Source organism: Panthera onca, chromosome B1 (assembly GCF_046562875.1).
Source record: "Panthera onca isolate mPanOnc1 chromosome B1, mPanOnc1 haplotype 2, whole genome shotgun sequence".
NCBI lineage: Eukaryota > Metazoa > Chordata > Mammalia > Carnivora > Felidae > Panthera > Panthera onca.
Genome location: NC_138342.1, coordinates 66,440,999 through 66,455,506, shown reverse-complemented (window position 1 = coordinate 66,455,506; position 14,508 = coordinate 66,440,999). Strand labels below are relative to the sequence as shown.

At 40.8% G+C, this 14,508-nt stretch overlaps 1 protein-coding gene across 8 annotated transcripts in view; it reads left to right on the top strand.

Annotated features, from left to right (window-relative positions):
- The window catches only part of RASGEF1B (RasGEF domain family member 1B), a 642,014-nt gene that overhangs the window by 612,260 nt on the left and 15,246 nt on the right, over window positions 1-14,508 (top strand). For all 8 annotated transcript variants that reach the window (XM_078445987.2, XM_060654774.2, XM_060654773.2 and 5 more), the window contains 5 exons: window positions 3,887-4,069; window positions 5,770-5,892; window positions 6,511-6,648; window positions 12,552-12,764; window positions 13,240-13,314. In XM_078445987.2, the coding sequence (XP_078302113.1) occupies window positions 3,887-4,069; window positions 5,770-5,892; window positions 6,511-6,648; window positions 12,552-12,764; window positions 13,240-13,314 (732 nt within the window). The remainder of the gene's footprint in view (window positions 1-3,886; window positions 4,070-5,769; window positions 5,893-6,510; window positions 6,649-12,551; window positions 12,765-13,239; window positions 13,315-14,508) is intronic.

Sequence of the window (14,508 nt, the reverse complement as noted above, 5' to 3'; positions counted from 1 at the left end):
AGAAAATGGCTAGACTGGCCACTTGTTAGAGATTGTCCAGAAATGGGTTTTCAATACTGTGATCCATGATCTTTATTTTGGTCATTTGTCTCATTGAGATTTTTTCCTGGAAATGTATAAAGTAAGCAAAAGCAAATATGACTGCATTTAACTGAATCTAAGATGCCGTCCATTGTAAGACACTTTTATTTCATGTATCACTAAAAAAGGAAACAATATAAATTATTCTGATAACTTACAATTTGGAATAGACTGGTGGACTTTTTGTTTTATGGGTTAAATACTAAAAGTTCAAGGAAGACCATTTGCAGTGTAACATGACATAGTACAATAAATTTTGAACCTGGAACTTGGAGATCCAGGTTTGAAACACTGTCCTATGTGTCCCTTATCTGAAGTGTAATCCCAGTCAGTTTTGATAGTTCTTCTAAACCTTAGCTTCTTAGGTAGTCAAAACAGAGTGAGGATGCCTGCCAAACAGGGTAGCTGTAAGAATCCCAAAAGGCATTTGTAGGCAGTAAACCTTACACAAACAGGAGCTGCTGACATTCCCAGAGCCTTCTTCAATGTGTATCTAGGCATTTCTCAGGTTAGCAGCCCTGAAGGGGCATCAGAGAAGTAAAGGAAGGTAAAATGTGGAGACCTTTCCCTGCACAAAGGAACCCATAGTAGCAGAATGCACAACTGAGGAAGGGAATAGGCCTTAGGGCCAATACCTTAGAATTGAAAAGATGCTATCTTGAGTTTAAGGCAAGGTAGAAAAATATGAGCATTGTTCACAAATAAGGGGCTGGGATCTCTTGGAGTGACTTGAATCTCAGCATTTGATTGCTGCTGTGTGCAAGTTCAACAGTCAAGATAGTTCATGGGAAAATGAAATCAGTTGATTAGCAGAAGTTAGAGCTGATTAGAAGGCAGCAAATGACCTGTGATGGTCTCTCTTCTTAAAATTGACTTTATCTCAGTTTGGTTTCCATTGCTATTAGCAGTATTTTCCTTGGTGCTTGGTTGGAAGGGATTATCTAAGTGTTGATATTTCATAACTCCCAAAAGAGATCCTGTGAGTGATATAGTTTCCAAGGAACAATACAAAAACCTTTAGCCATCATTGCTCTAATAATGCTCTAAGAAGAACTTTGCTCTAAACGAATATGATAGTTTTGTTATACTTTATACTTTTGGAAGGAGTGAGCAAAATTGGGAATAATTTTCTAAATAAAAAATCTATGTGGGGGGCAGTGGAGGCGAATTGCCTTCTGAAGTCTCCACAGCTACGAAGCACCAGATTAGGGCTTCATTAAATCTGAGCGCTTGGTCAAATCTGAGTCCTTGTGTGCTTCGTGGGAGTGAATAATTGAGAAGAACACATACTTGGTGGCTTTTGGTGCTGCTTCCTTAAAAGGGGACTGGATGACCCTTGACTATTGTTGGCTAATGCTTATTGTCAATAACAGAAGGCAGCAGGAGTGCAAGATTCAGGGGAGTCCACTGGGGTCACTTGATGCTATAGACACATCACTGTGAGATCGTAGCGTGGTTACCTCATTTCACCTTCCAGGTTCTTAGTTCGCACATTTATAAAAGCAGGAGACTGGAGCAGATTGTGATGGCACTTGGGCTTTGGCTTCTTCCATGGCCATTTTTGCAGTCATTGCTAATCACTTAGGACACACATTCTCCCACTTAGTTACAGCCTTTCAATTCTTCTTATTCATCCTCTGGCCTCCAGGCACCCGCTTCTAATTACAGTTGGAAAATGGAATGAAATCTATTTTTCATTCTTCACCAGATGATTTCAGTGGTCCTTCTGAACTCTGAACATTTTCTGATTTTCTGAAATTCCCAAGTCTTTTGGCCAACCATCTCCCAACATCATTTTATTAGGGATGGTTTCAGTAGTGATGAATAGGTAGAGAAATCAAAGAAAATCCTTGGCAAAAAGTACTTGGCAGAAAAAAAAAAAAAAAACCCAAACAAGAACCAACTGCAAGGGCATGACAGAATGAGTTTCAACTGTCATCCTGTTTGTGAAGGACACCGTGTGGTTTTAACCATCTAAAGCTTTTTTAAGCCAGAGATAGGTAACCAAATTCAGATGGACAGTTCCCTCCAGGCTGTCAGAAGTATCTTTTAGGTGCGTCTCATCTTCGGTCCCAGAGTTTCAGTTTAAGGACATTTTGAGTTTCTCAGCAAGGTAGGTAGGCTCTTTTTTTTTTTTTATCTTCCCACCAAGGACAACTCATTTGCAAAGATTATATCGCACATGAATCGTACTGATAGAAAACTAGCAATTTGAAGAGGACAGAAACACACTTTGTCCACTGTCTTATAAAATGTTAACATTGAGTTATTTAATAATTATTTGTATGTGCAAGGTCTTACCAACTACATACGGAGTATTTGTGTTACTGTTTGCATCCCGTGTTCCTGATCCTGTGGCTGTTACGAGTATGTCCTGCCTCAGCCAGAGGTGTGGCAGTGATGGTGCAGGTTGTGACCCCTCTCCCGGCATGATTCTCAGTAATCAGCTTCTTCCTATTCGCGGCTTTTGCTTTTTGCATTCTCCCTCGGCACTGGTTTGTGGATGGGATAGAGTACAAAATGCTGAAGCTGGTTTTCTATTTCTTTTTCTTGATACTTCCTTCCCTAAATGCTGTTTTCACCTTCCAGGTTGTCCTTATAGTAGATGTGTTTTGTTTTGTTTTCTTTTCCCTAACACCCAACCCCTGACCATTCCTGCCGAGGCACGTGCACGTGTTATGATGCGGCGATCCCCGTTAGCTGCTGGAGCTGGAATAGATGCGCTAGGAGCGAAGGATGTGCCTTCTCAGGCAGGCCTCCACTCCCCTCCCCCATTCGGATGCAAATATCTTTTGGCATCTTGAAAAGAAGGATTAGCCCAGGTTGTGTCCTCCTGCAGCCTCCACACACCCTGTCCCCATCAGTCCAAAGCCTTCCTTCATTGTTTGCCTTCTGCAACTCTCAGTCTGGCAGCTCCTGAATGCCTCCATTGTCCAGACGTGCTGTCAGAAACCAAGAGTCTATTCTCAGGGTCGGGAGCTCTGTCCCTAGGAATCCAAGTAATAACTTAACAGCTTCTGGCCTCTACTGAGCACCCTCCAAACAAGGGCTTTGTGAGCTGCAAAGGACACAAATGGAGAGGACCATCATGGGGCTTCTTGTTCCCCAAATCAGGTGCCTCTCAGCCCACGTGTTTACTGAGAACCGAGGCTTTACAGAGCCCCCATCCCGAAAGAATTTGACACAAAGGGGCAAAAGTCAACAGCATCAGCTCTTCCAAGGGAGCTGGAGTCAGCATTAACTCTTGATACGTACGTTTGGAAACACACATGCACTTCACGTGCACGCGTGCACACACACACACACGGTGTGCTTTAATTCTAGGCCTCTCTTACAATTCCGTTTGTCCAACTTCTGTTTTGGTTGTCTCCTACTATGACCACTGTTAGTCTGATAGTTCTTACTTGCTATGTAATTCTTCCTAACCAGCTGGGAAGGTTTGTTCGTTTCTGCCTCTGGGTAACACTTGACTCAGTCAGATAAAGCAATTGGAAGCCCAGTTCTCTTCCTGTGAAGGAGGGGTATCTAAACGCGGCAGCCAGAGATTTGACTCTTCAGTCCAAACTGGGTCCTTTGATCTAAGCATTTTATGGCATTTGACTGAATGACATGGGTACTCAAAAGTATGCATACATGTGTTGCTCTAAGAGCAGTTTGCTTTCTTGATGGATTCTGATACTGGATCAGAACCTAACCTATTTTTAAAAGTATTTATTCCCTCGTTACCATGAAAGCCTGCTTTTCTTTTGGACTGCAAATGACTCACACTATGTTTTCTCCTTTTTTTTTTTTTTATTCATTTTAGGAAAGCATGCCTCAGACTCCTCCCTTTTCAGCAATGTTTGACAGCAGTGGTTACAACCGAAACCTCTATCAGTCTGCAGATGACAGCTGCGGAGGGTTGTATTACCACGACAACAACCTCCTCTCTGGGTCTCTGGAAGCACTCATCCAGCACTTAGTACCTAATGTGGATTACTATCCGGATGTAGGTATCCCTGTTACTGTGAAACACATCATTGGTATTCTTCAGAAAAAATACACTGTAGCAGGCAGGGACCCTAGATACTACTGAATTATATCTGGGTTGCCGAGAATTTTTTGAATAAGAAACTGCCTATTGATTATTCAGTATTTTGAGATCAAACTGAGCCTGGGTATGATCCAGGTTTTGATTATGGTCTGCAGTTTGGTTTCTATTCAGGGTTGGTACCACACTGTAGACAGTCAGATACCATGTAAATGAAGTATCTGTAGCTTTAATCCATGCATATACCTTGGTCCTTGCATAGACATGCTAGAGGATGTTGGATACTCCCAGAATATTTAATGCCTTTTTGGTTTCCAGGCCCATCGCTATGCTGAGAAAAGTGAAGTTCATAGGCGGAAAAACTTCATAGAAAGGAGAACAAGAGTTATATTCAAGATGCAATTCTTTATAGATTGCTAATATTTTGCTTCGATAGCCAACATTTATATAGATAACACTTTCTATCTCAGGAGTCCATTTACATTTTCTCAGCCTTTACAGCAATTCCAGGAGGCCAGGGAGGAGAACACTGAAATTCAGAACGTTGAGTAATCCACACACAGCCTCAACCCCTATCCGCAGTCAAACCTAGATTCTCTGTTTCTGGGCAAGTGGTGTTCCTGCCCCCCCTCCCCCTTCCTTGTGCTACAGCTGCCCCTGTTACTCAACAACAGCTGGTTGTTGATAAAGATTGCATGAAAATATCTAGACACTAGATTCATGTTTTTACAAATATAATAATGACCTTGGTGTGTGAAGGATAGTTTGTGCTTGCCACTGTAATTCACCATAGTGTTCCCTCTTGAGTTCTCTCTCTGTGTGTGACTTGTTACATAGCATTTTGAAATATGTTGCCACACAGGGAAAACTTGTAATCAAAAGTAAAAGGAATCCGTTGTTCAGTCGTGTAAGTGTTTATGAGCTACTAAAGGCGCCTAAGGGGGGTAAAAAAAAAGAAAAAAAAGAAAAAAAAAACATGGAATTTTTCTTTTCACTGGGAGGCTGAAACTATTATAATAAATAAGCTCTACTTCGTTACTGGCTTCTTGGGAGACAATGTAGTTAAAGAAAAGTATATAGTGTGATACTGTGTTTTATCAAATTGCTTAGCTTTTGGGCAAGGAAATAGATCACTTGCAAGCCCACCTTTGAATGTTCTGGCACAAGCATACAAACACTACATTGTGCCACCCTGGATGCACTGGAGAGTTCTTGAGCTGATGTGGGTTGGTGGGGTTTTTTTTGGTTTCCATTGAGTTACCATAACATTTGGACCCAGAACAAGATTCTGTATGGGTGGTATATTTAAGTTAGATCTCTTTCTCTGCGCTGAAGTTCATTCCTCTTTACTAAAATGAGTTAGGTGTCCTGGTATACTGACTCCAGAGGCTGGACATGAAAATGTGCTTTGAATAATTTCGGTAGATAAACTTACCTTGTACTTCTGGGTTTTTTGGTGTGGTTGAAGGGAAGAGATACATCAGAAGGCAAAGGAAAAATCCATCCTCAGGTGTTTTACTGCTAAGCATTACTTTTGAAACGGTAGTATGTTAACTTTGACCCAGAGAATTTAATGGATTAAGATGTATCATATATGGGAAAGATACTAGTTTCGCGGAGAATGTAACCGTGATGATTTTTTTTCTCTCTTGCTGCAGAGAACATACATATTTACCTTCCTACTCAGTTCTCGGTTATTTATGCATCCATACGAATTAATGGCCAAGGTTTGCCACTTATGTGTTGAACACCAGAGACTAAGTGATCCTAATAGCGATAAGGTAATGATATATCTTGAACTTTACAGTTTTCTCTATTAGTATGCTTTCTCTTTTCTATTTCTATTAGGATTGGTAACTGTGTGGCTTAGATTTTGTGAAGTTGGTTTCCTTATCCGCAAGCTGAGGGGCATGCATGGTATCATGGCTGTGCAAAGGGAATTGGGAATGGTATAAAGGACACAATATAGGGTAGGACGCCAGAATTATTAGTGTTCATTTTCATCTAAGATCTTTATTTCTCTACCATTCTTGGTCCTATTGAAACATTTCAGTATATAAAAATACTGCCATGTTAATACCCGGGAGAAAAGCCATCATAATGTGTTTGCTGGTCATTATGAGCAGTATGGTACAGTTGTTTTAAGATAAACTGTCATGCCCTTCATGTCAAACAAACAAACAAAACCCCACAATACAAATTTAATGCCATGGAAGACCCCTAGATCCTGCCTTAAGTTGGTGGTACTTGGCATTGACTTAGGGGAGGGGGACTAGACTTCTTCTTTAACCCTAAAGACTTTGCACTAGAAGTTTACCAGTGACACTGTTTGCAATTATGTGTTTGATGCAGTCCATGGTGATAGACATCACTCAATGAGATTTGCTTTTTCTCCCCAGAACCAGATAAGAAAAATTGCACCCAAAATCCTTCAACTCCTGACAGAATGGACGGAAACGTTTCCTTATGATTTTCGGGATGAAAGAATGATGAGAAACTTAAAAGATCTGGCTCACCGAATAGCCAGTGGCGAGGAGGTTGGTATCCTGTATCTAGCAAAACCACTCGAATTTCCAGGCCAAGCCTTGGTGGGAGCTGGTGCTGAATTATGCATCAGACTCTCCACTGCTTCCTTTCTGTGTTGCCTTTGGGCACGTCTTCGACATAGCACAGTGGTCTGTTTGGTGTGTCAAATGGGGATGATTGTACAATCCCACTTCAAAGGGACATCATCTGGAGTTTTATGTGATTAATTTGGAGGTATGTTCATGTCCCTTCATGCATAGGATTCACACTGCAAGTGTGTTTTAGTTTTACTTATACTTTCCTTCCTTCTAAAAAGATTTGACATAGCAAGTTAGACATAAACACAAATAGGTATAAAATAAATAACCTAGGAATATATTAACAGATAATAAGTTGTGTATTGATACATCATGAATAGAAATAGACAGTTCGTACCGTGGAAGGAAGAAAACGAATAGGCTAATGTTGAGAAGCAGTGTAGTAGGACAGGACTGCTGTGATTTGACTGTAAACTTCAAGTAAAAGAGAAATACAGTTGCTTATGAAATGTTCACTGTCAGAGAAGAGAGAGCGTACTAATTTTTCAGGGCATTAAATTAAATGAAATTTTAAAAACTTTATTTTTTTAAATGCCTATTTATTTTCGAGAGACAGAGCGTGAGCGGGGGTGGGGCCAAGAGAGAGGGAGACACAGAATCCGAAGCAGGCTCCAGGCTCCGAGCTGTCAGCCCAGAGCCCGACGCGGGGCTCGAACTCACGGACCACGAGATCATGATCTGAGCTGAAGTTAGACACTTAACCCACTGAGCCACCCAGGCGCCCTAAAAACGTTCTTATGGAGGAGTTTATATAGGGGGCATAGAATGAGATCAGGGAAACGGCTCCATATGGTTTTTATAACAAATGCTCCTCAATGAAAACTGAGGCTATAAGATTAATGTATAATTAGCAAAGGTCATTCTTTGGGAGAGGAGAAGACAAAGAGAAAAAGATACAAGTCTTTTGGTGCCCGGAAGCAGATTCAAGGCTAGCACCTAGGATAGGTAGAAAAAGAAAGTAAGTAAGGTTCTTGGATAATCTTTCATAAATATCACTACCCTCAATTGAGCCTTTGATAAGAGCTAACTCGCTGTGAAAGAGTCGAGGTGATCCTCTTTGAAGCAAGCCTGCAGGGCTGATATTTTGTGTTGAGGCTTGTTGGGCAAGGATGTCTTTGTAGTTTCTGTGCTGCCAGTGAGCTCCTGGGGACAAGTGACCTAGGCACAGACACCACACTTCTGCCTAGGAAAAGACTGACAAAGCATTTGGCAGTTGCAGAGATGTCTTGTTTCATTTGTCTTAAAATGCATTTTTCCGTTACAAATGACCTTCCTTGAGAACTCATTCTTTCAGTGGTATGCTATAAAGATCACGTAACATGATACCCTGTCTGTTCTCTCTACTTCGGGGTGAATCTATTTTAATACCATTTCCCCCAACTTAAAAAATTATATAAGATTTGCAGTTGAAAAATTTGTACTTGCTTCCCTGCAGTTATGCCCTCATGAAAATGGAATTAGCCCTTTTACCCTTCCCTTATGACATTATATTGAACCCTGGTGCTCAAGACAGCCATGATTTATTTCTGTAAGGCTGAACGAGTGGTTTCCTGAGTTGTTTTGCAAGTTATGACTGTTACCATCATTTTGCCAGTTTGCATGTAACAGGTTCTAGCAAGGTATGAATTGGTAGGTCCTTCACTCAGAAAGGCAAAAGTTAACAAGTTAACTATCACCGGGCAGTTTTGTAGTAAATCTTACATTAGTGGGGTTATCTGTTGGGTTGCTAGGCAGAATCAATCCTGGCTCAGTAAACTTAGCTTATGACAAGATGCTCAAAAGATTAGTGGCATCGTAAGGACTTTTTCTTGTATGAAGGCTGAGTCCTGAGTTAATGCTTTATTTTAGCTAAGTTGTACTTAGGTACTTGATAGGTCAGTCAACTTACCTTCCCTCTACTGCTTTTTAAAAAGTAGAAATGGTTGCTTGATCCTCTCCAAAGGAAAACCTTAAAAATCTTCTTCAGATAAGGAGTCAGTGTTCTGAGAATTCCAGATGAGTGGCCTTTTGTTTTTCTCGTCATGGTAGTCAGTGAGGGAGATCATTTCTATCAGTGTTGGACAGATTGGATCCAGTCTTTTTTTTTTTTTTTTTTTTTTTAAACAGGATCAAGGCACTCAGGGGTCGGGTGGGACCAAAAAGGGCCAAACAGCCTTCTAACCTGGCTTCTTATCAGCACTCCTACGTTAATAGCAAATCCATGATAAACCTTGAGATTTTCCCATGGTTTTGAGTGTGAAAAGAGGAGACAGGAAGCTAAACCAAATCAAACCAAGGAATTGATTAACCTGGGGCTGAGCAGACCAGTGCCACCTGCCTTGGTCAGGTTGGGTTTTACAGTGACCTGTTGTTCCTGTGGCTACTTGAGGCCAGTGTTCTGAATCAGGTCCACACTTGGCAGCTGGCTGATGTGAGTATGCTTTGGCAAGTTCCCTAAATTCCTTGCTTCTTCTTCATTTCTATAAATCATGGAGGTAACTGCCCTGTGTTAATGTCCCTGTCAGCTCAAAAATTCTGTGATAGATGCTCCTTCCTCAGGTCTTTGCTTGGGAGGCCACATATCTGTTATGTGCTTAAGTGTCCGTCCTCAGAGAGACCTACCCTCACCACCCCAACCACCATCCCCCTCAACGCCTCTCATTACTGGCTTTCACTACTGTTTTCTCCATAACACTCTGTGACTAGTAATTACTTCATTTTTTTTTATGACTTGTTTTTCCTGACTCCTTGCTGTGCCCCCTTGGTTTGTCCTAGCTCAGTGCCTGGCATTTAATAGGTATTCAGTAGTGTTTGAATGAATGAATGAAGAGATGAACGAACAGACTAACCAGTTACTGGAATAGGAAAAAAAAAAATATTTCCCTCCCCAGGAAGGAGTGTGGACTTGGGTTGAGACTTGTTGCTTCTTGCCTGGGACTTTAGGGATTTTTTTTGGCAGTCAATGAATCCAGGTGTGCCCTATATATAATTTTGTCGGGTTCTGCTGAATCTGCTAGGACACTTCTGCATAATTTGGCTTAATATGTTTCCCCCTGGGGATTTGCCCAAAATGAAGTGGTTTATTAGGACTTGCCTGCAAGAAACATGAAATGGAGCTAATGATTGAATTACATGACAAATGGCTATAGTGGGTAAAATGCAATTTTCTCTTCCTTAAGGGGCTGGTCTTTATTCTATCTTTATTTGCCAGGTAATTACTGTCACTGGCATTTGAAGTTATAAAAAAGAATAAGTGCATATTTAGCAATTCATGACTCAGTAAGGAAGCATGCTTAACAACACAAAGCTTGGAATGGAATCAAATGGCAGCAGGAAACTTAAAAGATGTCATACATATATACTCTATTTCTCTGCGTGTCTCTCTGTCTCTCTCACACACAGCTCTACCCTATAGCCTGTCATATATGTTTTCCCCTTACAGTTTGCTGTTTTTTGCTCACTAGCTGAATCCTTGACTATATATCCCTCTACCTCTCCCCCCCCTAAAAAAAAAAAACACTTTTTAAAGTGTAAAATAAGAATCTTTCACCAGATATGCTAGTAGAACATTGATTCTGAATCTTTGCTACATATCAGAATCACTGGGAACATTTATTATGATATTGGGACAGGGGACTAAAGAAACCATTTTAAGTTCATAGATTTTTAATGTAGCTCATGATTATGAAAGTAGAAGAGCAAGGGAAATAAGGACAAGGGATTTATTATATTTTTGTTTTGTTTTTATTGATTGTTTTTATTGAGGTATAATTGACATATAACATTAGTTTCAGATGTACAACATCATGATTCGATATTTGTGTATATTGTGAAATGATCACATTCTGTCTAATTGACACCCATCAGCACACATAGTTACCGAATTTCTTTTTCCTTGTAATGAGAACTTTAAGATTCATTCTCTAAGCAACTTTTTTTTTTAATGTTTTTTTTGAGAGAGAGACAGAGTGTGAAAGGGGGAGGAGCAGAGAAAGAGAGAGACACAGAATTTGAAGCAGGATCCAGGCTCTGAGCTGTCAGCACAGAGCCCGACGAGGGGCCTAAGCTCACGCACCGTGAGATCATGACCTGAGCTGAAGTCGGACACTTAACCGTCTGAGCCACCCAGGTGTCCCTCTGAACAACTTTCAAATGTGCAATACAGTATTATTAACTACAGTCGCATGCTGTAATTAACACCCCTAGGACTTACTTATTTTATAACTAGAAGTTTGTACCTTTTGGCCACCTTCACCCATTTGCCCCTACTTCACCTCTCATGAGGGATATAAAATAGCCCTTGATTCAACCTTGAACTGCTTCCGATTCCAAAGAAAAAGGCATTTTCTTCGAGTGACAAGCATATTACCAAATAGATAGCATCTTCTAAACTGATAACCGTAATGCTGTGTGGAAGATAGGTTTTTTGAAGGTTCAATTTTTTGAACACTTAGGGATTTCATTAATGATTTAGGGTGTCCTGTGAATGTAGAGAGAAAAAAAAGGTCATCTAGTGGACCTGTTTAAGGAACTGAGTGGAATAGACACCAGACAAGCAGAGAAGAAGAAAAGAAAAAGAAGGCTGTGCATGCTTTTTGGCCTTGCCTGAATAAGAATCGATCATTTCCAGATGCATTTGTAATTGTCCTTAAGTATGCAAATACCTATTCATCTGAGTTTTTGTAACTTTTGCTCTGGTAAACCAAATTGCCTTTGTAAAATAATATGGCTCTTATACTTGTAGGTGAGATGCCATTCAGTTTTCAAATAACTAATTTCAGAAAAAAACATTGTAGTACCTTTTAAAAAGGGGCTAAGCATGGAGCATGATAACCATAGGCCTTTCTAACATCTAAATTCCCTGTCCTACTTCGGAGGTATTAAGGACCGCGTTAGCATATGTACCTTTCTCTGGTAATTTACCTTCAAGGATGCTTGTCATTTGTTTGGCAATTTGGGGCTAGAAAAGGAAGAATAAAAGAAGTCCATAACTTACATCATGATAATAGTACCTTAGGATGGATAGGTTGTGAAGTTATTTCTTTGACTTAATGAGTGTTTTGAAAATCAAGAGAATGACGTTTATCTCTAATACGTGCATCGTTTTAAAAACCAATTCCTCTTAAGTGTTGTGGCAGTAGCATGATGCAGTAGCAAACAAGGTGGCTGAGGGTAATAGCAGGTGGGGGGGGGGGTACTGCCACGTGGAAGACTTGGGTCGTGAACATTAGCACTGACTCACGAATGCAAAAGAAATGGACATGAGCCAAATGGAGGTCAGATACCAAAAATGAGTATCCACTTCCTAGTAATCCATGTTACACGTGGAAGTCAAGAAGGTGGTTGGGGGGGTGAGTGGGAAGTAATGGTACTCTCTGTCAGGTTGCTGTGTGTGCTCCTAGACTAATGAGATTGGGCATGATAGGAGTGCAGAAATCAGGAAGGTGACCGTAAAGAAAAAGTGTTAGGAAAAGGATGCTCTGAGTTGAGATCAATGTATTTTAACCAAAAGTAAGCAATACATTCCTGTGCCAGCCCAGAGAGCGTTTAGTCGTATGCAGTCGCTAATCTAAGACATCACTGTGGGGCTTTCATAGCCTCGCCTAAATTGTACTTTCAAGAGCAGCCTGAGAAAAGAACTAAATCTTACAGGTCTGAAAAGATTTAGTTACGTGTCTCTCGTAAACTGTTAGAGCTGGGCCGAAGCCTCCTGTAACTGGCCTGGTGGCTGTCCAACATCCAGGGAAAAACACTTAAGTACATAGGCTCTGAGTTTGCACAGCGGTGAAAATAGATGTGCAGAACAGGGATGTAATCCTTTGCTTGTTTCCTGACAGACATACAGGAAGAATGTCCAGCAGATGATCCAGTGTCTGATCCGCAAACTTGCCACACTCAGCCAGTATGAGGAAGTCCTGGCAAAAATCAGCTCCACGTCTACAGATCGGCTCACGGTTCTCAAGACCAAACCACAGTCCATACAGAGGGACATCATTACTGTCTGCAGCGACCCTTACACCTTGGCCCAGCAGCTGACTCACATAGAGCTGGTAAGGTCGTTGTCTACCCTGCCCTTTGCGACCGCAGATCTGGTTTGCTGTGGCAACCACACAAGTTGTTTGTCAGGGGTAATGTCATAGGAGAGGCTAGAATAATCCAAATGGGAAATAATCTGTGAAGTAGCTGGAATATGTGTGGCTTAGACATTTGAGATGAATGTTTCTGATTTTCTGGGAATTCACTTTAAAATAAATACTAAGCAAGACTGAAGAGTTTATTGAACTTCCTCATCTTCCCCCTCTACTTTTCCATAACCTGCTCAGCCTTTCACTATCTTGCATAGCACTGACCTAAGAAAATTGTCTCTGCTCAGATCTTGAAGATGATGACAACATTTAGGGTTAAAGGCTCATTTTACAAGCTGCATAAAAAGTGGGGGCGGTGCCAAAAGTCAACACAAGGAGTTGACAGTACATTTCTTCTTGTTTCCTTTAACACTGTTGACCTGTTGGTTTTGTGTTTCAGGAAAGGCTCAGTTATATTGGGCCAGAAGAATTTGTTCAGGCGTTTGTACAGAAGGACCCTTTGGATAATGACAAGGTAATCAGTCTACCCAGAGGTCAGCCCTGAAATTAGAAATGGAATTTCTTAGTCTGTAATAGTGGGTACAAGAGGCAGGAATTGGAACTATTTTGTCTTAGGTTTTAAAATCAGAAGGTTTTTTTTCTTTTCAGGCCACCTGGGTGGCTCAGTTGGTTAAGCATCCAACTTTTGATTTCGGCTCAGGTCACGATCTCGTAGTTCATGAGTTTGCGCCCCTCATTGGGCTCTGCACTGACAGCATGGAACCTACTTGGGCTCCTCTCTCTCTCCCTCTAGAGCTCTCTGCACCTCTCTCACTTATGCATGCTCGCTCTCTCTCTGTCTCTCTCAAAATAAATAAATAAACTTAAAAAAAGAAAGTTTTTCATTAGTCATGTCTGATTCATTGCCATTTTTCTTAAGCCAGATCTTCAAGTGCCTTTACCATATTTTACCGTATCACGAACCTTTAGCCTTTTCTTCCTCCATATTGGGAAATTTAATAAGCAAGTAGATGCAGGATTTGTGATGATGAGGTAGGAAGTAAAAGCATAATGGTTTTAGCAGATTAAATCAGAAAGAAAATACAAGAGAATGTTCTGCTCATGATTCAACAATAACAGGGGCAGTAAAGACAGGATGCACATCCAGCCACTGAGTAAGGGGCTTTACTGTTTGCCTCTTGTTATAAGGTGAATCCCTCATGACAAGTTTATTGCCTAAGTGAAGCTCACATGTAAAGAAAATAACACTGAGCATGGACTATATAAAATCAGTGTACACACATAGGAAATTTCTTCCCCCAGGGACCTCCAGAAATATTTCGAGTTGTTAGGCAAAGACTGTATCACCCACTAATGAAATCCCCCCTTTGGGAGTTAGGGGCAACAGCTGTTTTCCGGCCTTAGAACAGCTTCCCTCAGTACAGGAAGTGAGGATTAGGTTTTGCAGTAGAAGGCTAGCAGACTTTTTTGTTTCTTTGTATCTTTTGGAAGGAAGGAAAGAGGGGTGTAATTAACTTGTTCAAACTTGGCCTTGAACTCCAAGATGAGCTTAACTCCTTTTGCTTTCCTTTTGAATAATGTGTCATTCACCCTAAAGACCATGTTGGTGTAGACTTCCATTTACCTACGTTGGAAGATACTTAGTTTCTCAGTATATGATGCTCCAATATTTTGTCCTAGAGTTAATTTTAAGAGAAAATGTTCTAGT